General features: G+C 59.2%; 4 protein-coding genes across 5 annotated transcripts; 2 read left to right on the top strand and 2 right to left on the bottom strand.

The window, feature by feature from the left end:
* Positions 1-1592: 1592 nt before the first annotated feature.
* LOC115607002 (membrane-spanning 4-domains subfamily A member 12-like) lies at positions 1593-4744 on the bottom strand. The gene is made up of 7 exons (XM_030483715.2): positions 4552-4744; positions 4217-4336; positions 3874-3930; positions 3511-3642; positions 2561-2674; positions 2389-2474; positions 1593-2013 (listed from the first exon to the last, which is right to left on the bottom strand). The coding sequence occupies exons 1-6, from the start codon at positions 4639-4641 to the stop codon at positions 2418-2420; spliced, it is 570 nt and encodes a 189-aa protein (XP_030339575.1). The 5' UTR covers positions 4642-4744; the 3' UTR covers positions 1593-2013; positions 2389-2417.
* A 1204-nt stretch (positions 4745-5948) lies between these two features.
* Positions 5949-8566, bottom strand: LOC115607745 (zona pellucida sperm-binding protein 3-like). Its single transcript, XM_032919905.1, has 8 exons — positions 8345-8566; positions 7818-7930; positions 7632-7735; positions 7357-7528; positions 6769-6880; positions 6498-6675; positions 6263-6418; positions 5949-6181 (listed from the first exon to the last, which is right to left on the bottom strand). Exons 2-8 carry the CDS (start codon positions 7874-7876, stop codon positions 5949-5951), a joined length of 1014 nt encoding a protein of 337 aa, XP_032775796.1. The 5' UTR covers positions 7877-7930; positions 8345-8566.
* Positions 8567-14687: 6121 nt separating this feature from the next.
* Positions 14688-16917, top strand: LOC115606998 (membrane-spanning 4-domains subfamily A member 15-like). The gene is made up of 7 exons (XM_030483710.1): positions 14688-14784; positions 14956-15125; positions 15369-15488; positions 15715-15771; positions 16192-16347; positions 16472-16591; positions 16753-16917. The coding sequence occupies exons 2-7, from the start codon at positions 14958-14960 to the stop codon at positions 16759-16761; spliced, it is 630 nt and encodes a 209-aa protein (XP_030339570.1). The 5' UTR covers positions 14688-14784; positions 14956-14957; the 3' UTR covers positions 16762-16917.
* Positions 16918-17555: 638 nt separating this feature from the next.
* Positions 17556-21564, top strand: CCDC86 (coiled-coil domain containing 86). 2 transcript variants are annotated; one of them, XM_030483713.1, is made up of 5 exons: positions 17570-17671; positions 17708-17824; positions 18669-18798; positions 20321-20395; positions 21171-21564. In XM_030483713.1, exons 1-5 carry the CDS (start codon positions 17571-17573, stop codon positions 21288-21290), a joined length of 543 nt encoding a protein of 180 aa, XP_030339573.1. In that variant the 5' UTR covers position 17570; the 3' UTR covers positions 21291-21564. The 2 variants fall into 2 exon arrangements, with proteins under 2 accessions (XP_030339572.1, XP_030339573.1); XM_030483712.1 differs by having other exon boundaries at positions 17556-17824.
* Positions 21565-21679: the final 115 nt, after the last annotated feature.

Here is a 21679-nt window from a genome sequence, read left to right as displayed (position 1 = left end):
TCCTGGTCACCTTCCCGCAGCCACCCCGTCACCACCAGGCGCTGCTGGCTTATCTGTGTCCCCAGCGGTGTCACTGCTGGTGGGTCACGGCTGCAGGGACAGGGATTTTCCATTGGAGGTTATTGGTGCTGCAAAGGACCAGTTGAACCGTAGAATGGTTTGGGATGAAGGGAGCTTAAAGCTCATCCGGTTCCAAGCATGGGCAGGGACACCTTCCACTGGAGCAGGTTGCTCCAAGCCCCTGTGTCCAACCTGGCCTTGAACACTGCCAGGGATGGGGCAGCCACAGCTTCTCTGGGCACCCTGTGCCAGCGCCTCAGCACCCTCACAGGGAAGAGCTTCTGCCTCAGAGCTCATCTCAATCTCCCCTCTGGCAGGTTAAAGCCATTCCCCTTGGCCTGTCCGTACAGGCCCTTGTCCAAAGCCCCTCTCCAGGTTTCCTGCAGCCCCTTTAGGCCCTGGAGCTGCTCTAAGGTCTCCCCTTCAGGAGCCTTCTCTTCTCCAGGCTGCCCCAGCCCAGCTCTCTCAGCCTGGCTCCAGAGCAGAGCTGCTCCAGCCCTCGCAGCAGCTCCGGGGCCTCTCTCAAGCAGAGATCACCCCTGTTCTAATGGCCCTGACTCCATCGAGACTCAGTGTGTGGCTCCAGGAGGACGAGCAGGAGGTGCCACCACGCTGAGCACACGCAGGACCCACCAGTTTGTGCTCTGGGGCTTTTCCTACTGAACCAGCTCATGATTATTTCAGAGGCAGGACCAGAAATAACCGACAGCGAGTGAATAATCCATGAGCTTGGGCTGAGCGGTGTGAGCAGGGGGAAAACAAGGGAGAAACCATCCAACTCAACCCCAAACCAAAGGGTTGGTTCAAACAGACCCTCTCTGACCCTGCTCTGGGGCTGGAGATGGGGTTTGACCCCAGAGAATGGGGGAAATCCCCCCTTTGGGTACCAATACCTCACCAGGGTGCTCCCATCCCTCTGTAAAGCAGCGCCGGGGTCTCCTCCTTCACCTCCATCCCAAGGTTTTGGGATGCTACTGGAATGACGTGCTCCCACCAGCATGCTGCGCCGGATGCTCATCACCACTCCTGCTCCTCAAGCATCCCCACCACTGCAGGGTGCTTAAGGATGGAGCTCACTAACAAGCTCTTTAGAGGCAAAAAACCTCTTTCTGGGTTAAAAATAGGTCAAGAATCTCCATTTCCAACCCCAAAATGAGTGATTTTTTGAGGGCTGCACCACAGGGGATGCTGAGGAGGTTCTTCAGCCTCATTCCCATCACACAGGGACCATGTGGTACCAGTGTCCCTGTATTCACCCCAAGGAGCAGTCCCAGTATAGGATACCATTCACCCCCATTGCATCTGGCTTTTCCAGCTGCTCCAGCAGCACTAAATGGAAACGATTTAGGGTGGAATAACACCAATTTAGGGTGGGACATTCCCTTCGGAGCAGAGTAGGGACCCAGGGACCTTCATCTCACCCTCACCTGTGGGACCAGATGGGCACAGAAGACCCCTAAAGCCTGACAGTGGCTTTGGACAGGGATTTGAAGCTTCCGTGATGAGACAAACCCCAAAAGAGGAGCCACAAACCCAGAGAGAGCCTTTATTCCAAAGAGAAAATGAAGCCAAGGGGGTCCGAGCCGAGGTAGATGCTCTGGCTCCCAGCACACACGTTGGGGTCTCTCCATGACCACCAAGGAGGTCCTGAACCCCAACGTGGATGAACCCCAGCAGCCAACAGGGTCGGGACAGGCAGAACCACCCCGTGAAGCCCCCAAACATCCCCTGGGGAAGCAGCCAGCAAAGAGCCCCCCTATGGCTTAAAGCAGGGGCAGGCAATGGGGAGGGAAGGGGGGATTTAGGGTGCTTGCTGGCTTCAGGAGGGGGGACCAGCACATCCCAGCCTGCAGCGCAGTGGGAGGAGGATGCTGTAGGGCATGGGGATGGAGACAGGACCCTGCACCAGTGTCCTCATGGGCCAGCACCGTGTTAGACCTCAGGAGCAGCGAGCTGGAAAGGAAACCAAGAGATGCTGCTGCCGTAAGGGCTTGGGGTGAGCCACCAGCACCCACCACCCCATGGGGACTATAGCTCCCTGCGCCCACCCATGCCTAGAGCAACAAGGTGAAGGTTTTGGGGTGCTCCCCAGATGAAGGGGGACATGCAAGGGTTGGATGGTGCTCCTAAGAGCCAGAAGCAGAGCTGGGGCTGGGCTAAGTGGGACTTGCTCTGCTTCTACATGGAGCTTGTTCCACTCCAAACTAGGGGTTGCTCCACTTCTACATGGGGCTTTCTCTGCTCCTACAAGGGGTTTACCCTGCTCCTACATGAGGTTTGCTCCGTTCCTACGTGGGGTTCCCTCTGCTCCTTGGGGCTGTAGCTCACCTCGGTGTAGCTGGGTGGCTGGGGGCAGCTCAGCGATTGGGGGCTGCCAGGTCTACCCGCGTGGTGCTGGGCACGATCAGCATGGACTGAGGGGGGAAGGAAAACAAGGGGGTAAACCAGCGCTATGGGTCCAGGCAGGGCTCAGCCCCACCACTCTTCACCCCTGCCCTACCTCATTGGAGCTGAGGCGAGTGGCCGGCACCAAGAAGTTAGCGGTGGCCACAGCGATGCCAGAACTCCAGGATGTGAAGATGAGCAGCACGATGGAGATCCCATTCCCTGCGAGCTCCAGGGTGGGGGAAAACCTCCATCAGCAGCCCCCCACGAGGAAGAATCCCCACAGAACGATCCCACCCCTATATGGGGGCTCCCCTTCTCGTCTCCCCCCCCATCCCGAGCACTGCAGCCCTGGGGGTGCCAAGGTCTCGCTCGGAAGCCCCTCCACGTCGCTGCTTTTATGGCTTTAAGATTGAAAACGGGGAACTTCCAGCGTGAGTCATCGCCCGAGGCTGCAGCCGAAAATAGGGCAGGGAACGGCGGCTCCGCGCCGGGGCCATCGGCTCCCCCCGCTCCCGAACAGCGCCATAGAGCAGCAGGGGAACAGCGCTCCCCTTCCCGGGAATGGCTCGGGAAAGCATCCAGGGGAATGAGGAAAAGGGAAAGGGATGGTCCCAAAAGGCAGAGGAGCCTGGAAAAGCCTCTCGTCTCCCAGGAACGGCTCGGGAAAGATCCAAGGGGAATGGGCAAGGGAGAAAGGGATGCTCCCCAAAGGCAGAGGAGCTTGGAAAAGCCCCCCATTTCCCAGGAAGGGCTCAGGAAACATCCAGGAGGGATAGAGAAGGGGAGAAGGGAATGTTCCCAAAAGGAAGAGGAGCCTGGAAAAGCCCATCGTGTCCCAGGAGCAGCTCAGGAAGCATTCAAAGGGATAGAAAGGGGAGAAAGGGATGCCTCCAAAGGCAAGAGGAACCTTGGGAAAAGCTCCCCTTATGTCCCAGAAAGGGCTCAGGAAGCAGCCAGGGGGATGGAGAAGGGGGAAAAGGGATGTTCCCAAAAGGCTTCTCCCCAGGCTCAGCCAGCTCCGGGCTGGAAACAAAGGGGGGACCAGGCTGTGCCCCCACTTACCAGGACCAGATAGCCGTAGTAGTTGTAGCCGGAGTGATAGAGGCCGTTGAGGTTGAGGTCCACGATGAAAGCCACGATGCCCAGCAGGGCGAAGATGGCGCTGATGACGTTCATGGTCTGGCTGCCCTTCACCTGCGGGCACAGGGAGGCTTTGGGGGCAGCACAAGGACATGTGGCAGCCCCCAAAGCCCATAGGGACACCCATCACTGGGGGTCCATGTCCAGGGTAACAGCACGGGGTGGGGGTTTCCCTTCCCTCCTTCCCATTGTCAGGAATACTCCTGCAAACAGGCTTTGTCCTGATAGATTTTGGGGCTGCTCCCACCCTCCTGCACCCACTTTGGGGTCCCCAAAGCCACTCACCGCACACTCTGTGGGGCTCTTCTCTGCCCCAATGGAGAGACACCCCGAGATGATGAACTGCCCCAAGGAAAGAGGGGGACAGTTAAACAGTGCCATGGTCACCCCAAAACCCCCCCGAACCCCAAATAGCCCCCCCCAGCATCACCAACCTGCCCATGGGGTCACCCTGTGGCTCTTGGGGGCATGGGGAGCTCCGTGTGTGTTGTTAGCCATTGAGTTTTAGAGCCTGAAACGCCTTAACCCTGGGAGCACCGGGATGCTCGTGGGCATCATTCCCAACGGGAATCCCTCCCGGTGGGCACCATTCCCTATGGGAATCCCTCCCCATCCCCACACTACGCACGGACACGCCGCCCAGGAAGGGGATCTCTCCGATGACGAAGACGGAGGTGTAGACATTAGTGAGCGTCGTCAGGACGATCCCGAAGCCGATGTGCATGAAGCCGGTCATGATTTGGATAGTCTATGGGATAGCACCGGGATAGAGCGGGAGCAATCCATACATACACCCCCTCCCTTATCCCAGGATGGGGGTCCCCTGGTCCCCGAGCTCCAGCACCACACAGAAGGAGTAGAAAAACACCGGGAATGGGGCAGAAACCGCTGGGAATAGGGCAGGAAAAAGGATTTCCTAAGGATGCCCCCCCCAAAACCCCACAAAGCCCCCCCAGAACTCACCCCCATGACTCGGTTCTTGCCCTTGGGCAGGGTCTCGGCCGTGTACATCACTGCGCGGCTGCCCAGCCGCAGGCTCCCCATCCCCTGCATGGAAGCGGCAGGGGGGGGGCAACGGGACCCCCCGCCCCGGTCCCGGCCCCGGAGCAGCCCCGGTCCCCACCGGGGGCTTCCCCCCCCCCCCGCCCTGCCACGCCCCCCAAGGCTGGGCGCTCATTGGTTCGCGGCGGGTGACGTCAGAGGCTGCGGCATCCCCCGGCCACCGCCCAGCCCCATCGCGGACCCCGCGGTCCGGCCACGCATCCCGATGTAACCGGGGGATATGGAGCGTATAGGACTATATAGGACCATAACGGGGGGGCGATGGAAGAAGCAGACACCCCAAAACCACCCCACACTTGTGGGTGCAGTGCCCCCCAACTCTGTGGGGCAGGGGGGAGATGCTCAGTGGTACCCACCCCATAAGGGGAAGATGCTCAGACCTCATCTCACAGCATGCTCATAGGAAAGGGAGCTGAGGAAAGGAGGATGCTCGACAAAAGCCACCCCAAAATGTGTTGTGCCTCCCCCAAAAGCTCCTGGCTGAGCTACAGCCCCATTTACAGCCCCCCCCCAGGCCGAGGTTGTGGTTACAGGAGCTCAGACAGGCAGGAATAAAAAGAAAATGAAGAACACAAAAAGCTCTTTGCAGCTGGTTCCTGGAAGAAAGATCCATCAAAGGCCATTAGGCACAAAGCATCTCCTCCCTGAGAGCCGGGGCTGTGCAGAGCACTGGGGGGGCTGTGGAGAGCACCACGGGGGGGTGGCTCCTGCTCCAGCCCCACACAGCCAGAACATGGCCCAGGTTGTGGGGACCAGACATTGGCTCCCCTTGGCCAGGCAGGGAGGGTCCTGGGCTGAGCATCAGCTTGGTTCAGCCCTGAAGGTCCCTGCTGCAGGAGGTGATGGGTCCCACCATCATCATCATCGTGATGTCCCCACACTTCACCATGGTGGCTTCATACCCTGGCCAATGGTGTCCAGCCAAGGGCTCCATTTAGAGGAGAAACCCCCCAAAATCAGTAAATTAAAGCCCCATGGATGAAGTCGGGGGGCACAAGACACCACCCCACACACCATCACCCTGCATCTGGCCTGGGGACCTCCCACCCAAGCACCAAGACCCCTTCAGCCCATCTCCCCATAGCAGCTTAAGGCTGTGCAGCCCCAGAGCTGAGGTGCCCACAAGCTCCTCCATGGCACAATAACCCCCCCAGCAGCTCTGCTTTTGCCCCTCATTCTCTTCAATCCCCCCCAGCACCCACCAGGGCATCCCCCCAGCACCCATGGGTGCATCTCCAAAGGATAGAGCTGAAGGATGCTACCATTCAACCACACATTTATTCCTATACCAAGGCTGCTCACACCATGGCAGGGTCCCCACAAGCAGGGGAGGTGCCAGGGGTGCCCCCGGTTGTGGTGGGGGCCATGACCATAGCACAGGGCTCCCCTGGAGCTGTCTCGGGCCCCCCCACTCTGTTCTCACCCCGGTGCCTCCGCATGGAGCAATAGCACCCGGTCATGGCCACAGCAGCGAGGATGGAGCTCATGGCCACCATGGCCAATGTGGTGCCAGGGACGGGGACAGCCAGGCCTGTGGGGACAGGAATGGGGTGAGGGGGACAGCAGGGTCCCCCCAGCCACCCCCCAGCTCCATGGGGCAGCTCACACTCACCCGAGTCCCTGTTCTCGCCCCGCACTATGGGCACTGAGGAGCTGCGAGGTGATGGCTCTGGTGCCATAGGGAATGCTGTGGGGAGCAGGGATGAGCTGGGAAGAGCTGGGAGCAGCCCCAAGGGACCGAGGTGGATGGTGGCTTCCCCCAGGAGCGCTGCAAGGAGAAGAACAGCAGGTTCAGGTATTCCCATAGGGCTCATGGATCCCACCATGGGATCCAAGATCCATCTCACCTCTGCTGTTGGCGAATCGCCGGGGCCTGCGCCTGCAGCCAGATGGGGAACCACAACAGGAGCAGTCGGCTCCATCCAAGGAATGCCAGGAATGGGATACGGGATCATAGGAACAGGCTTTGCCCATGGTGCTGTCAGCCCCCTCGGCCACAGCCTTCAGGTGGCAGCGGAGGTAGATCTGCAAGGACAAGGATCCTGAGCTGCCCCATGGCTCCACACCGAGCAGCCCATCCCCATGCTGGGGGGCACCCCCAAACCCCACAGCACAGACCTGGCTGCTAGAGGTGTTTGGGAAGCGGAAGGTATCCAGCTGGAAGCGGAGGAAGCGATCCCCACGCTGGGGTAGGAAGCGGGACCGGCCGAGCTGTCCATCCAACAGGCACCTATTGGGATGGGGATCATGGAATCAATGGAATCAACCAGGTTGGGAAAGAGCTTTAAGATCTTCAAGTCCAACCATTCCCCAGCACTGCCAAGGCCACCACTGACCCACAGCACTGAGGCCTTGTCTATGGGGTTTGGGAACCCTCCCAGGGCCGGTGGCTCCAGCCCTGCCCTGGGCAGCCTGTTCCAATGCCTGAGCACCCTCTGGGGAAGGAATTGTTCCTCAGCTCCATCTAAACCTGCCCTGGGGCAGCTTGAGGCCAGTTCCTCTTGTCCCATCCCTTGTTCCTTGGGAGCAGAGCCCAGCCCCCTCCTGGCTCCATCCTCCTGTCAGGCAGTTGCAGAGAGTGAGAAGGTCCCCCCTGAGCCTTCTCTTCTCCAGACTAAATCCCCCCAGGTCCCTCAGCCGTTCCTCATCATGCTCCAGGCCTTGATGGATGAGATGGGCTCTGCCACCACCACCTCTGTCACTCACCCATTGTCAGCAATGACCTTGTACCTCGGCTGTGCCACCACACTTGAGGTGGCCTCACACTCATCCACAAAGACCCTCATGGGCAGGACGGGGCCGGTGCTCACTGATGCCTCGATGTTCATCAGCTCCCCCAGGGAATAGATGGGCTGGAGCAGGCGGGAGGACCAGGTACCTGCACGGTTATGGGTGCCCTGAGCATCACCCCAAGGCGCTGACCAGGCAGCGGGGGTCCTGTCCCCCCCATACACATAAAGGGGCTGGGGTCCCCCACTCACTGTCATACACATCCAGGGCGAAGCGCAAGCGTCTCCGATGAGCCACGGTGGAGCCAAAGGGGACCCAAGTGGGCTGGATGGCGCTGGAGGAGACGCTGCCTGTCCTGCGCCATAGAGCATCCCAAGGTGGGGTGACGGGCTCTGGGGACACCCCACCGTGTGGGTGGCACCCATCTGCCCCCTTACCTGGGGTAATAACAGTCCACGGGCAGGGAGAAGGGCCTGGCACGAGCCACAGGGCCCATGGCCGTGGGTCTGTAGTGGAGGATGTTGCTGTAGTGGATGGTATCCGGGAGGAGCTGCGGGAAGGGGGTGTCACAACGGGGGTTCCCTCCCTGTCCCCAGCACCCACAGGAAGCCCCTTGGTGCATGGGAAGGGCCAGGTCTCATTTGAACCCACACACAAGGGGTGTCCCTATGGATGCTGCCATTCTCCCCATGGGCAGGGGCTTCAATCTGAATGATCTTAAGGTCCTTTCCAACCCAAACCAGTCCATGGTTCTATGGCAGGAGCAGCCCTGGAGGGCACCCAACACATGGGTACAGTGACAACGACGGTCAAGCACCATGGAGGACCCTGTCCCATCCACCCACAGGAGCTTTGGCAGCCACAAGATGACCTGATGCTGTCCCCCCTCCACTTCCATCCTCACCCACCCCACTGCAGACCTCACAGCACCTCCACCAGCAGCACTGGTCCCCCAGCTCCTCACCTCCAGCGTGGTCCCACAGTCCGTGAGCGGATGCTCCAGCCGGAGCCCATCCCCATCAGCAGTGGTCACTCCACAGCCGGATCCCAGGGTCAGCTCCCCACTGGACACACGGGATCCCAGGAGAGCAGGCGGGACCACAACAGCCAGCCATGAATGGCCACATGTGATGGACACTGGGACAATGGGGAGGAGAGGGAGGGCTGAGGATGGGGACCCCCAGATAACCCTCAAGTCACCCCCATATTATCATTCACAGGCTTGGAGAGGGCAGGGAAAGGTGGTCCGAGGGGCTGAGCTGCTTTGTGCTGTCACCCCATGGCATCAATGCTTTCATGCTGCTCCTAAAGCATTCCAATGGGGACATTGGGGGATGCAGGACCCAGCCCAAGGCTTCCCTCCCTCCAGATCCAGCTCTGGGGCAACAGCACAAGAGGGACGTGGAGCTGCTGGAGCGAGGCCAGAGGAGGCCCCGGAGCTGCTGCGAGGGCTGGAGCAGCTCTGCTCTGGAGCCAGGCTGAGAGAGCTGGGCTGGGGCAGCCTGGAGAAGAGAAGGCTCCTGAAGGGGACACCTTAGAGCAGCTCCAGTGCCTAAAGGGGCTCCAGGGAAACCTGGAGAGGGGCTTTGGACAAGGGCCTGTAGGGACAGGCCAAGGGGAATGGCTTTAACCTGCCAGAGGGGAGATTGAGATGAGCTCTGAGGCAGAAGCTCTTCCCTGTGAGGGTGCTGAGGCGCTGGCACAGGGTGCCCAGAGAAGCTGTGGCTGCCCCATCCCTGGCAGTGTTCAAGGCCAGGTTGGACACAGGGGCTTGGAGCAACCTGCTCTAGTGGAAGGTGTCCCTGCCCGTGGCAGGGGGTTGGAACTGGAGGAGCTTTAAGCTCCCTTCAACCCAAACCACTCTGGGATGCTCAGTCCCAAGCCTGGTGCCTGACCTTAGGGAGAGGAGAAGACCATGGCCCTCATCCACTGGCAGCAGACATTACCCATACCCAGACCCTCCCAACCCACCCCTTACCCAGAGCATCCTGTGCCCAGGCTGCAGCCACAAAGAAAAGCAGGAACCAGCTTCTCCTGAGAGCCTTCATCATGGTGGCAAGGAGGAGGAGGAGGAAGAAGAGAAGCAGCCTTCATTGATGGCTTTTACACCTGAGCCAAGGGGGGGGCGGCTGCAGCTCTGCCAATGGGAGGGCGGGTGGTGGCTGCATCCCATGCCCAGCCCATTGCACCCACCTGGGGCTCATCTACTCCTCTTGTCCTCCTCCTCTTCCTCCTCTTCCTCCTCTTCCTCCTCTTCTTTCTCTTCTTTCTCTTCTTTCTCTTCTTTCTCTTCTTTCTCTTCTTTCTCTTCTCGTCCTCTTCTTCTTCTTCTCCTCCTCTTCCTCTTCTTCCCAGGAGCAAACCAAGGGCCCTGCTCCCTCTCCCTGTCCTTGCTCCAACCCTGCCTCTTGTCCTGGTCTTTGTCCCTGTCCCAGTTCCAGTCCCTGTCCCTGCTCGGGGGGGGGGTAATGGAAAAGGTTGGGGTCAATCTCTGCCCTCATCACCCCAAAACATGCTGGTCCCACATGCAGGGTGATGAGCGCGTCCTTGTGTCACCCTCCTACAGGTCCCTTCCTTCTGGGGAAACTGAGGCACAGAAGGGACCTGACCCCGATCCCTTGGGATGAGAGGGTCACATCTGCCCTCCCTGTGCCCCCCTGTATCCTGCAGGGGTGTCCAGCCCCACACACCCCACAGCGAGCAGCAGTGGGGTAGAAGATGACCTGGTTGCTGGACCCAAAGCTGCCCCGAGACCCCATATCCTGCTCACCCCATGGCTGCCCCTGCGCAGAGCATGGTCACCCACACCAGAGAGGAAGGTCCCCACCAGTACATTCCATCCCTGGTGCACAACCCAGTGTTTATTCCCATTAGACATTCCTAATGTCCAGCCTAAACCTCTCCAAGAAGTGACCCTCCCTCCATCAACCCATGCTGACCATGCCCGGTGGTGGCATCATCCTTTAAATGCTTCCCAAAAGCACCCCAGGTTCAGTAACAGGGATGAAGTTTGCTCCAAGATCCAATCCCTCCTTGTGAACTGGGGTACAACTGGTGAGCTTCCAGCAGCGGAGACCTCCCAGACCCCCATGTAGATGATTGAGGGGTGCTCCTGCTGTGACACCCACAGCACCTTGGGATCAATCCCATCCAGCTCCATAGTGTCATGGGTGTCACCTCTGGGTGGGGGCAATCCCCAGGCACAGCTACAGGTTGGGTGGAGAAGTGACTTGAGGCAGCCTGAGGAGAAGGATTTGGGGGTGTTGGATGAGGAGAAGCTCCCCATGACCCGGCTTCAGTGTGTGCTTGAGCCCAGAACCCCCCCATGTGCTGGGCTGCACCCCCAGAGCGTGAGCAGCAGCTCAGGGAGGGGATCCTGCCCCTCTGTTGTGCTCTGGGGAGACCCCACTTGGGGCACTGGGTGCAGTTCTGGGGTCCCCAACACAAGAGGGACGTGGAGCTGTTGGGGTGAGGCCAGAGGAGGCCCCGGAGCTGCTGCGAGGGCTGGAGCAGCTCTGCTCTGGAGCCAGGCTGAGAGAGCTGGGCTGGGGCAGCCTGGAGAAGAAAAGGCTCCTGAAGGGGAGACCTTAGAGCAGCTCCAGTGCCTAAAGGGGCTCCAGGAAACCTGGAGAGGGGCTTTGGACAAGGGCCTGGAGGGACAGGCCAAGGGGAATGGCTTTAACCTGCCAGAGGGGAGGTTGAGATGAGCTCTGAGGCAGAAGCTCTTCCCTGTGAGGGTGCTGAGGCGCTGGCACAGGGTGCCCAGAGAAGCTTTATATCCATGGATAAAGCTAGGGAGCGCCTGCATCCCAACAGCAGTTCTGGATCCCATGTCTTGGAAGGATGCTGGAGCCCCAGAGGGGGTTTGGGAGAAGACAAGGAGGATGCTTGAGGTGGCTTCAGGATGAAGATGGATGGATGGATGGATGGATGGATGGATGGATGGATGGATGGAGAGCATGGAATGCTGCCAGCTCCTCATGTGATGTGTAGCAGCAAGAGGTGATGGGCTGAGCCAGGCTGCAGGAGGGGTCTGAGGGGAGATATGGAGCTGAAACAGGGGACACACACACAATGTGCTGAGGGGAACCCCCCAACAAGGGGAGCTGGGGTAAGGGTGAGCACCCAAGTGCCTGTAGCCCCGTTCCAGGTTGATGGGTGACCCTGTGCCTTCTGCTCCCAAAGCATCCAGGTCCTCCTGGATACCCTCCTGGGTATCCAAGCCCATCCAGCTGCCCGAGCTGGTGGGATCCCCTTGGTTTTAGGGCAGTATCTGCTTCTTCACCCCCTTCTCCTCCTCCTTTCCCAACAGTTCCCCCCCAGAGGAGGTTCCCTGCATGGGATTTTGGGACACAGAGCAGGGATAATGTACCCGGGATTGCAGATCAGTGTGTTTGCAGTGAAAATCCAAGGACTGGCATCATCGTCACTCAGGAATTGCTCTGCTTCCCAGGGAACAGACGTTCTCCTTCTGGAACCAGCCCTGTGAGAACCATGTGGAAGCAAAGCACAATGTTGATTTTGGGGATTTTTATGGGGATATAAAGTTCTTCCCAGGAAGCAGCGACCTCCTCTGAGAAGCATTTCTCCATCTCCGTCTATTTTCTTTGGAAAAAGCAGGACTTTGGGGCTTGGAAAAGGCTGTTGGGCTCCACCAGGCTCATAAACTTGTGCTGTGCTGGTGGGAAGGGATGGGGGGGAAAAGGGGGGCTTAGAGCCTCAGCGCCCAGCCAGGCTTTCCCATGGCATCCTATGGGATGCTGGAGTGTTGGAATGAAGCCATTGGATGTGGGAGACCCTAAATACCAGAGCCAGGGGTGTTTGTACCCCATAAAGCTCATGGGGTAGACCTGTTGTCCAGCACCGTGCATGAGCAGCACGTAGAGATTGGAAAGGAAGAAGAACCAGCAAAGGACAGAATTCCAGCTGTCAGGAAAGCAAAACTTGACCTAAATTAATAAGATGAATAATAAAATCCAAGGAACGTGTTGGATCTATCAGCAAAGCCAGAAATTCCTACATATTAAGGGCTGGAATGCTGCACCGAGTGGGTTTGCCACTTCCCTGCCTCCGCTCAGCCAGAGGCTTAAAAGCTTCCATATCCCAAAGAAATCCAAACATCTCACCTTGGGATCCTGCCATCCCCAGCTGGAGCTGGCTTTGCTTAGAGAGGGAGAAGTGCTTCCTCCATGGATCCCTCCCTTGGCAAAGGGGTTTGTCCCGGGCCGAGGACAGTCACGGCTCTTTCTGGCTGCAAGGCTGAAGCCTTCAGGAATGCTTTAGGAATGTGGAAAGGCGGATTTGGGAGGAAATCCACCGTAGCAGGAGGTTTCGGTCAGGAACACGAGCTGTTGTTAATGCTGGAGGCCAGCCTGGCTGTCTAAAGCCTAAAGAAGGGATCCCAGCATTTCCACGCCGGCTAAAGTGTTCCTTACCCCTCGGATGCTGGGAATGAGAGCCCTTGTTAGCATTGGGGTGTTGAAAGGGGGTCTTCATCCGGCAAGAGTTCCCAGCAGGAATTACACCCTGAGAGGCATCAGGAGTGCAATGAACAGGCTGAACCTCATCCATGGCCATGTTTTTCCTGGAAAGCCGGCCCGCCAGTTGCAGCCTTTTACAAGGCCAAGTGCTTGCTCCCCGCTGGGGATGCAGGATGGAGGGATGCAGGATGGAGGGATGGAGGGATGCAGGATGGAGGGATGCAGGATGGAGGGATGGAGGGATGCAGGATGGAGGGATGCAGGATGGAGGGATGGAGGGATGCAGGATGGAGGGATGCAGGATGGAGGGATGGAGGGATGCAGGATGGAGGGATGCAGGATGGAGGGATGGAGGATGGAGGGATGCCACGGAGAGCTCAACACGCTCCACAACCCCCCATGTGCTGGGCTGCACCCCCAGAGCATGAGCAGCAGGTCCAGGGGGGGATTCTCCCCCTCTCCTACATGGAAGAGAGACCTTAGAGCAGCTCCAGTGCCTAAAGGGGCTCCAGGAAACCTGGAGAGGGGCTTTGGACAAGGGATGTAGGGACAGGCCAAGGGGAATGGCTTTAACCTGCCAGAGGGGAGACTGAGATGAGCTCTGAGGCAGAAGCTCTTCCCTGGCAGGGGCTTGGAACTGGATGATCTTCAGGCTCCCTTCATCCCAAACCATTCCATGATTCCATGCAACTCAATACTGTGGGATGGGGATCTCACCCCGCTGCTGGCCCCAGCGCTGGAAGCCTCTGCTGAGCTCTGGGAGCCGAGTGCTTCCAAAGCAGGACTCTCAGCTCCCTCTAGGGCCAAAGGGAAGGAAAAGGCACTTCCAAGCGTTGCTCCACCTGCTCCTAAAATCCTCAGCTGGAATCTCGCCCTCTCTGGCTCTGTGGAGAGAAGCTTGTGCAGAGACACGGCTCCTAATACTGTCCATCACTGCCAACCTGGTGCGAAGCCACTTGCAGGTCCTTGCAGCCAGAATCCTCTACCTAAATATTCCTGTTCCAAGGAATAGCTCAGGTAAAGCCTTGGGGACATTCATAACCTCAAAGGGAGGAAAAATCCCAAGTGGAATCCTGTCCACCAGCCCCGAGCTCTCCCGCCTGCTCCCCAAACAAGAGCTGACCATGTCTGGTCTCATGGATAGAGGTTGAGGCCAACCTTGTCCTGTTTGTCCTTCGTCTCCTTCTCCTACATGGCAATTCCACTGGGAATAGTGGGATTTGTTCCCTTGTGTGGAGCCGGAGCTCTGGGGACTTCACTGAACACAAGGGAGAATGAGGATGAGGATGAGAGGGGATGGGACCAGCACCCAGCACCCAACCCTGCACCCATCTAGCACCCAGGGAAGCAGGGAGCTCCTCACAAGCACGGAGGACCCCATCCCGCCTGGAGAGCAGATGGGAATGGTGACCACAAAGGAAATAGCTGTTTCCTGGAGCCCTGTGGCCAGCAAAGGGAGGAAGGGGCCTCCGAGCTTATCCCATGGGAGCTCCTCACCACGTGTGGTGGCTCCGTTCCCAGGCTCGGCTCTCATTTCCTATCACAAACAGCCCCATCTCCCTTCCCTTTGGCTCCTGATGGAGCCGCGCTGTGCTCCGTGTCCCCCCCATGTCCCCCACCAGGGACAGACCCACAGGGGCAGGAAGGAGAAGCCCAAAGAGAATAGAAAAGGGAATAAAGGAGCTTCCTGGGGACGTTTAGAGGCTTTTCCCTTTCCCTCCTCCTCGTGTGTATGTGGTTTTCCAGCTTCATTCCCCTCTTGGCCAAAGCCACCTCATTGAGCAAGAGGGATCTGATGTGATTTCCATGAGCAAACTTCCCGCAGGGAGCAAAGGGCAGCGGGACCAGCACGGCCCTGGGGACATCAAGACACCGAAGAGACCATAGGGAGGAGGAAGAGGAGGGTAAACCCAGGCTGAAGGAGGTACCTGGATGGGGGGTGAGGTGTTGGGAGCAGGATGGAGTGTGGGACATCCTCACAAGGGGATGTCAGAGCTTCTTGTGCTCATGTGGACACATCCATGTGCTGGTTCCTGGGCAAAGCAGGAGCTGGGGCCTCATCCTGCAGCTTCCCCAGCCCCTGCTTTGCCCATAGGGATGGCAGCCACCACGGTGACCGATGCTGGAGGAGTGAGGATCATCACCGAGGTCATCCCGGCCTCAGACCCCCGGGTGGCCCAACTGACCTCCAGCTCCAGGCCAGCAGCACCCAACGTGTCATTCCAAGTCCAAAACTTCAGAAGGGCTCAGCCCAAGGCGCTGGGGGTGAGACACGGCGTTCCGGAGGGATGGGGCACCTCGGATGAGTATCCCATGGGAATGTCCTGCTTGAGGTTCTCCTTGGCTTGGGGAAGAGGTGATGTTTGGGATCAGCTCCCTTTGCTGGTGTGTGCTGCTGGCTCGAGTCCCCTCTTGACAGGCAGGACATGGTGTGACAGTGGGATCAGGGGGGGATCCTGGTGATATCCATCCTCTGATGGTGTGATCCTTCTCCCCATCCTACCTTAGACCATCCACATCCTCACCGGGATCATCCACATCTGCTTCGGGATCATCCTGACGGCATCAGAGCACAGGAAACCTTCCCTCCCTGTGGCCAGCGGGGTCCTCTTCTGGCTGGGGCTCCTGGTAAGCAGGGACGTGCTTGGCCTCCATCTCCTCATTATCCAATGAGGACAGAGGGATGTGGGTGGCTTTGGGACCAGATCCCTTTATCACCCACATCTTCCACCCTCTGGGGGTGTCCGTGCAGCCCCAAACATGGATTCACAGCCGGAGGGGCACTGGGATGGGTGGGATGGGTGACAGGGAGAGGAACCTCACTGCTGACACCCTCCTCTGTTCCCTTGGGCAGCTCCTGGTCTCAGGGTCTCTGTTGGTGGAAAGTGAAAAGAGAGACAGCATCCTGCTGGTAAGGGGGTCCCCGAAGGCTGAGTTGGGGGGTGAAGCATCTCCCATTGCTTCAGTGGCTGGTGGGACCCCTTGGAGCCTGGGTTCACCCCATAGCATCTAAGGCAAAGCACCTAAAGCTTGTCCCATGCTTGGGAGGTGCCCTTTCAAGCAGAGGATGGGCAATGCTTCACCTTCAGGGCCTCCATGAGACGTTTGGGGCCTGCTGGAGTCACTCTTGGGTGATGGGGACAAAAGGGCACACACAGAGAATGGCTGCTCTGGGTGGCTTCTCCCAGAGCATATTGGATCCAAGCGGAATAAATCCCTCTTGGATTGCTCAGAGAGCCCCCAGGAAGCTGTTCCCAGGGTCTATGGTGTGGTGGGTGTCAGGAAGCAGAAGGGATGGAGCTGCTGGTGGTGATGGAGGTGGCTCACACAGGTGAAGACGTGCTGTGTGTTCAATGCTGGCGTCATCCTGAGCACGCTGGTGGCCACCCTTGTCCACGCCACGGCCATCACCCGCAACCCGCCGGGCTGCGAGCGCAACGCCATGTTCCAGCTGAGACACGAGTGGTGCTTCCACGTGGAGGACAAGGTAGAACCCCCGTGTCCTGCTGGGGTGCATGGTCCCAGCCTCCCATCGCTGCAGCGGGGTGATTGCCGCGCGATGGAGCGGGATGAAGGGACCCATGGGGATCTTTCCATCCTCTTCCTCGCAGCTCCTGAGCAATGGGTTGGATACCCTGCTCGTGGGCTTCATCCTGCTGGAGTTCTGCGTGGCCGTGGCGGTGCTGGCTTTTGGGTACCACGCCATCAAGCAGCACAGCTACACCCGCATGGTGAGGGGGGACAGGGGGGGGCCCTTATCCCAGAGCCCTTGGAAGGAGGCACTGCTCCGGCATTCCCATGGGATCAGGGCAGCATTCCCACCCCTTTCCCTCTACAGAGAGGCTTCCTCCACCCTCTTTAAAGCAGGATTTCACCCTTTTTCCTCCTCTAGGTGATGTAGCCATGGCCAAGCCTGAAGCCACCCGCTAAGAGCTGCCCCGGGGGATGCTCCCCGGTGCCCGGCGGCAGTGGGACCGGTGCCCGGGAGCCCTCCTAGCCCCGGGGCAGGGCACCACTGCCCTCAGCACCCCAATAAAGGCTCTTTATCGCATTGACATCACTGCGGGGATGGGGATGGGGATGGGATGAGGATGGGGATGGGGATGGGATGGGGGTGGGATGGGAATAGGATGGGGTTGGGGATAGGGCTGGGGATGGGGATGGGATGGGATGGGGATGGGGATGGGGATGAGGATGAGGATGAGGATGGGGATGAGGATGAGGATGAGGATGAGGATGAGGATGGGGATGAGGATGGGGATGGGGATGAGGATGAGGATGAGGATGGGGATAGGGATAGGGATGGGGATGGGGATGGGGATGAGGATGAGGATGAGGATTAGGATGGGGATAGGGATAGGGATGGGGATGGGGATGGGGATGGGGATAGGGATGGGGATGAGGATGGGGATGGGGATGAGGATGAGGATGGGGATGGGGATAGGGATGGGGATGGGGATGGGGATGGGGATGGGGATGAGGATGAGGATGAGGATTAGGATGGGGATGGGGATGGGGATGAGGATGGGGAGGGCACTCGGTACCGCCCCATGGCGGCGCCTGCCCTCAACAAAGATGGCGGCGGCCGCCGGGCGCAGAGGAAAGGGCGGGCTGGGTTTGCCCGACTCCAAAATGGCGGCCGCGGCCTCAGGGCTGTGTGCGCGGCGCGCGTCACCGCCCGGCGCCGGCGCTGCAGGGGCAGCGTGGAGGATGGAGGAGCAGCGCGGGGGGACCCCGGCACCGCGCAACGCGGGCGGCGAAGGGGCGGCCCCGGCCCCGGCCCCGGCCCCGGCCCCGGTCCCGGTCCCGGTCCCGGTCCCGGCCCCGGCCCCGGCCCCGGCCCCGGCCCCGGTCCGGAGGCGTCGGAAAGCGGCCAAGAAGCGAAAGGAGGCGGCGGCGGCGGCAGTGATCCCGCGGGGCAAACCCAAGTCGGGGCGGGTGTGGAAGGACCCCGGCAAGAAGAGGTTGGGGGGGGGGTGTCGGGTATTGGGGCGCTTTTGGGGGGGCTGTGGTGATGGGATGGGGGTTTGGGGGTGCTTGAGATGGGGAGAGGGGGTCTGCTGGTGATTTAGGGGTATAGGGGTGTACAGGGGATGTATGGGGGTATATAGGGGGTGTATATGGGGGTGTACAGGGGGTGGGTTGTGGGGCCCCCAACACAAGAGGGACACGGAGCTGTTGGAGCAAGTCCAGAGGAGGCCCCGGAGCTGCTGCGAGGGCTGGAGCAGCTCTGCTCTGGAGCCAGGCTGAGAGAGCTGGGCTGGGGCAGCCTGGAGAAGAGAAGGCTCCTGAAGGGGAGACCTTAGAGCAGCTCCAGTGCCTAAAGGGGCTCCAGGAAACCTGGAGAGGGGCTTTGGACAAGGGCCTGTAGGGACAGGCCAAGGGGAATGGCTTTAACCTGCCAGAGGGGAGACTGAGATGAGCTCTGAGGCAGAAGCTCTTCCCTGTGAGGGTGCTGAGGCGCTGGCACAGGGTGCCCAGAGAAGCTGTGGCTGCCCCATCCCTGGCAGTGTTCAAGGCCAGGTTGGACACAGGGGCTTGGAGCAACCTGCTCTAGTGGAAGGTGTCCCTGCCCGTGGCAGGGGGTTGGAGCTGGAGGAGCTTTAAGCTCCCTTCCAACCCAAGCCAGTCTGTGATTATCACTCCATAGACATTAGGAAGGGGATGGAGCTGCTTTGGGGGCATCCTGAGCAGAGGGGAAGGTTTGGAGGGATGTCGCGGGGCTGAGGCCATTGTGGGGGGCTCTGATCTGGAGCAGTTCCACAGAGTTCTGGCCCGAGCTCAGCTCTGCCTCCTTTGCCCACCCAGGTTCTCCCACATGATCCAGGACAAGGCCCTTCGCAGCTCCTGGGCTCGGAAGATGAAGGAGCGTCAGGAGAAGAAGCTGGTGCAGGACCTGGCTCGGCAGCTGCAGGAGGGGAAGCAGAGGGAGCGAGAGGTACCGGGGCTGGGCTGTGGGCTCAAGCAGGGCCCCTCTGTCCCCGCTGTCACCGTGGGGCAGTGCTTGTGATACCAGCACCACAGGGTCACAGAAGCATTACGAAGGGACCTCTGGAGGTGATCTGATCCAAGGCAGTTACACAGGAGCGTGTCCATGGTGGGATATGGGATGTCTCCAGAGAGGGAGACTTCACAACCTGTTCCAGGGCTTGGACACCCTCAACATCAAGAAGTTCCTCTTCACGTTGAGGTGGTTCAGTTTATGGCCATTACTCCTCATCCTGTCACTGGGCACCACTGGAAAGAGCCTGGCACCATCCTCCTGGCACCCACCTTTGAGCTATTGATCTGCATTGATGAGATCCCCTCAGGCTGCTTTTCTCCAGACTAAACAGGTCCAATCTCTCCTCCTAAGAGATGCTCCAGACCCCTCAGCATCCTTGTGGCGTCCTCTGGACCCTCTCCAGCAGCTCCTGGTCTCTTGTAGCGGGACGCAGAGCTCCAGACGTGGCCTCAGCAGGGTTGAATAGAGGGGGAGCATCACCTTCTCGACCTGCTGCCACACTCCTGATGAGGTGCTCCTGTCCCTCCTGGCCACAAGGGACAGCTCATGGTCAGCTCATCATCCACCGACACCCTCAGGTCCTTCTCAGCTGAAGGTCACCCCAGCTTGTGCTGGCTCTTGGGGTTCTTCCTCCCCAGTGCAGGACCCTCCACTTGCCCTTGTTGAGCCTCATGAGGTTTCTCTCCTCTGGAGCTCCCATTAATGGCACTTTCAGGTGTATCAGTCCCTGCCCCAGCTCCATATCAGCACCAAACCTCCAGCCCTTCATCCAGGTCATTGATAAGTTGAATAAGACCAGACCCAGTGGTGATCCCTTGGGAATACCGTTGCAGGCCTCCAAGTGGGTTTTGCTCCACTCATGACAACCCTCTGAGCCACACAGCCAGTTCTCAACCCACCTCAATGTCCCTCTGACCCACACTTCCCAAGCTTATATACAAGGATGAGATGGTGCCAAAAGCCTTCTGAAGTCAAGGTGGACAACATCCATCTTGCCGTGTCATCAGAAAAGGCTGTTGGATTGATCAAGCAACACCAATGAAAGGGAATGTCCTGCTCCTTCTGCTCAGATGAGCTCAGGACCATGTTGGAGAGCCAGGCCATGACCAGAGACCTTCCACCTCCTCCTTCCATAACCCCATGTCTCTGCCTGCATCCAGGGCTGTGGTACCATGGCATTAGCGTGGCAGAGCCCTGCAATGAGCACCGACCCTTGTGGTGAGCAGCTGGGATGGCAAATTCCCTGTGGTGGAGCCAAATTCCAGCGTGGAATACACTGACTGGGAAGAAACCCACTGTCAGCTCAAGCCTGGTGCAGGGGGGGAGCTGCTGCTTGGCTTGTGCAGCAGGTTTCATGCTTGGCTGGAAGCTTCCTGAAGCAAGGAGGGTGCTCCTGGTTCGGGATTGAGCCGGGAAGGAGGGATGTGCAGGGAATGATGTGGTGCTGTTCCCGCAGGAGAAGAAGCGGCGGCGGGAGGAGAACATGAAGCGGCGGCTGGAGAATGAGCGGAAGGCGGAGATAGTGCAAGTGGTGAGTACCCAGAGCCCTGCTTGCTCCAGATCCTATCCCTGCATCCTTGTGGAGGAGCACTGGGAGGACTGGGGACATACCTGCCCCAGGAGGGGGTCCCCTGTGCTGAGCTGGTGTCCTGCAGGGTGAGGTGGAGGGGCCACCCCAGGGATGGTGGCACACAGGGTGGCAGAGCCAAGGAACAGTGATGGGGATCCCAGCATGGAGTGTTTTCATGGGGGGAAGTGGTGGCTTTTCCTTCTGGAAGAGACCTGGGAGCTGGGGGGGGGTGTGGGGAAGAACGTGGAGGTGTTCCCATGGAGGAGTTTTAGGATGAATCTGATCAGGAGCTGGATGGTTTCATGTACAGGCTTTGGTCGTTGCTGTGTGCGCTGCTTTAGAGACCATGGAGTCATGGAATGGTTTGGGATGAAGGGAGCTTAAAGCTCATCCCATTCCAAGCCCTCAGGGACACCTTCCACTAGAGCAGGTTGCTCCAAGCCCCTGTGTCCAACCTGGCCTTGAACACTGCCAGGGCTGGGGCAGCCACAGCTTCTCTGGGCACCCTGTGCCAGCGCCTCAGCACCCTCACAGGGAAGAGCTTCTGCCTCAGAGCTCATCTCAATCTCCCCTCTGGCAGGTTAAAGCCGTTCCCCTTGGCCTGTCCCTGCATCCCTTATCCAAAGCCCCTCTCCAGGTTTCCTGGAGCCCCTTTAGGCCCTGGAGCTGCTCTAAGCAGGATGGGAAGCTGGGATCTGGATCCTGAAATCCACCTTTTCCTCTTCCTTCCCCGCAGATCCGGAACCCTCTGAAGCTGAAGCGAGCCAAGAAGAAGCACCTGAGGCGGGTGGAGAAGAGGGACACGCTGGCCCTGCTCCAGAAGACACCCGTGAGGAGCAAACCAGCCACGGAATGAGATGGGAGATGGGACACACCGCGATGCTCCAGGGGCTCTGTGGGTCCTGCTGCTCTGCAGGGGCTCTTCAGCAGCTCAAGGAGCAGGAGTTGGGCTCTCGGTGCTGGACACACAGTGGGACAGAGCTGGGGTGGGTTCTGCAGCTCCATGACCCACAGGAACCTGCTGCTGGGTCCCATCCTGCCCTGTGGAGTCCAGTTTGGGGCTGGAAAAGTGGCTTCAAATGCCCAAATCTGCCTTTTCTATATAAAAATGAATAGGAACTGACCCCAAATCACCTCCAGTGGCTTGGGGGGGGCTGATGGTGCCACCTTGGGGTCTTCCTTGTGCTAAAGAAGATCATCTCCTATGGTCACAGTGCGGTGGCCCATCACCCCTTGAGCCTCCCA

This window comes from Strigops habroptila, chromosome 4 (genome assembly GCF_004027225.2).
Source record: "Strigops habroptila isolate Jane chromosome 4, bStrHab1.2.pri, whole genome shotgun sequence".
NCBI lineage: Eukaryota > Metazoa > Chordata > Aves > Psittaciformes > Psittacidae > Strigops > Strigops habroptila.
This window is presented reverse-complemented; position numbering and strand designations above follow the sequence as displayed.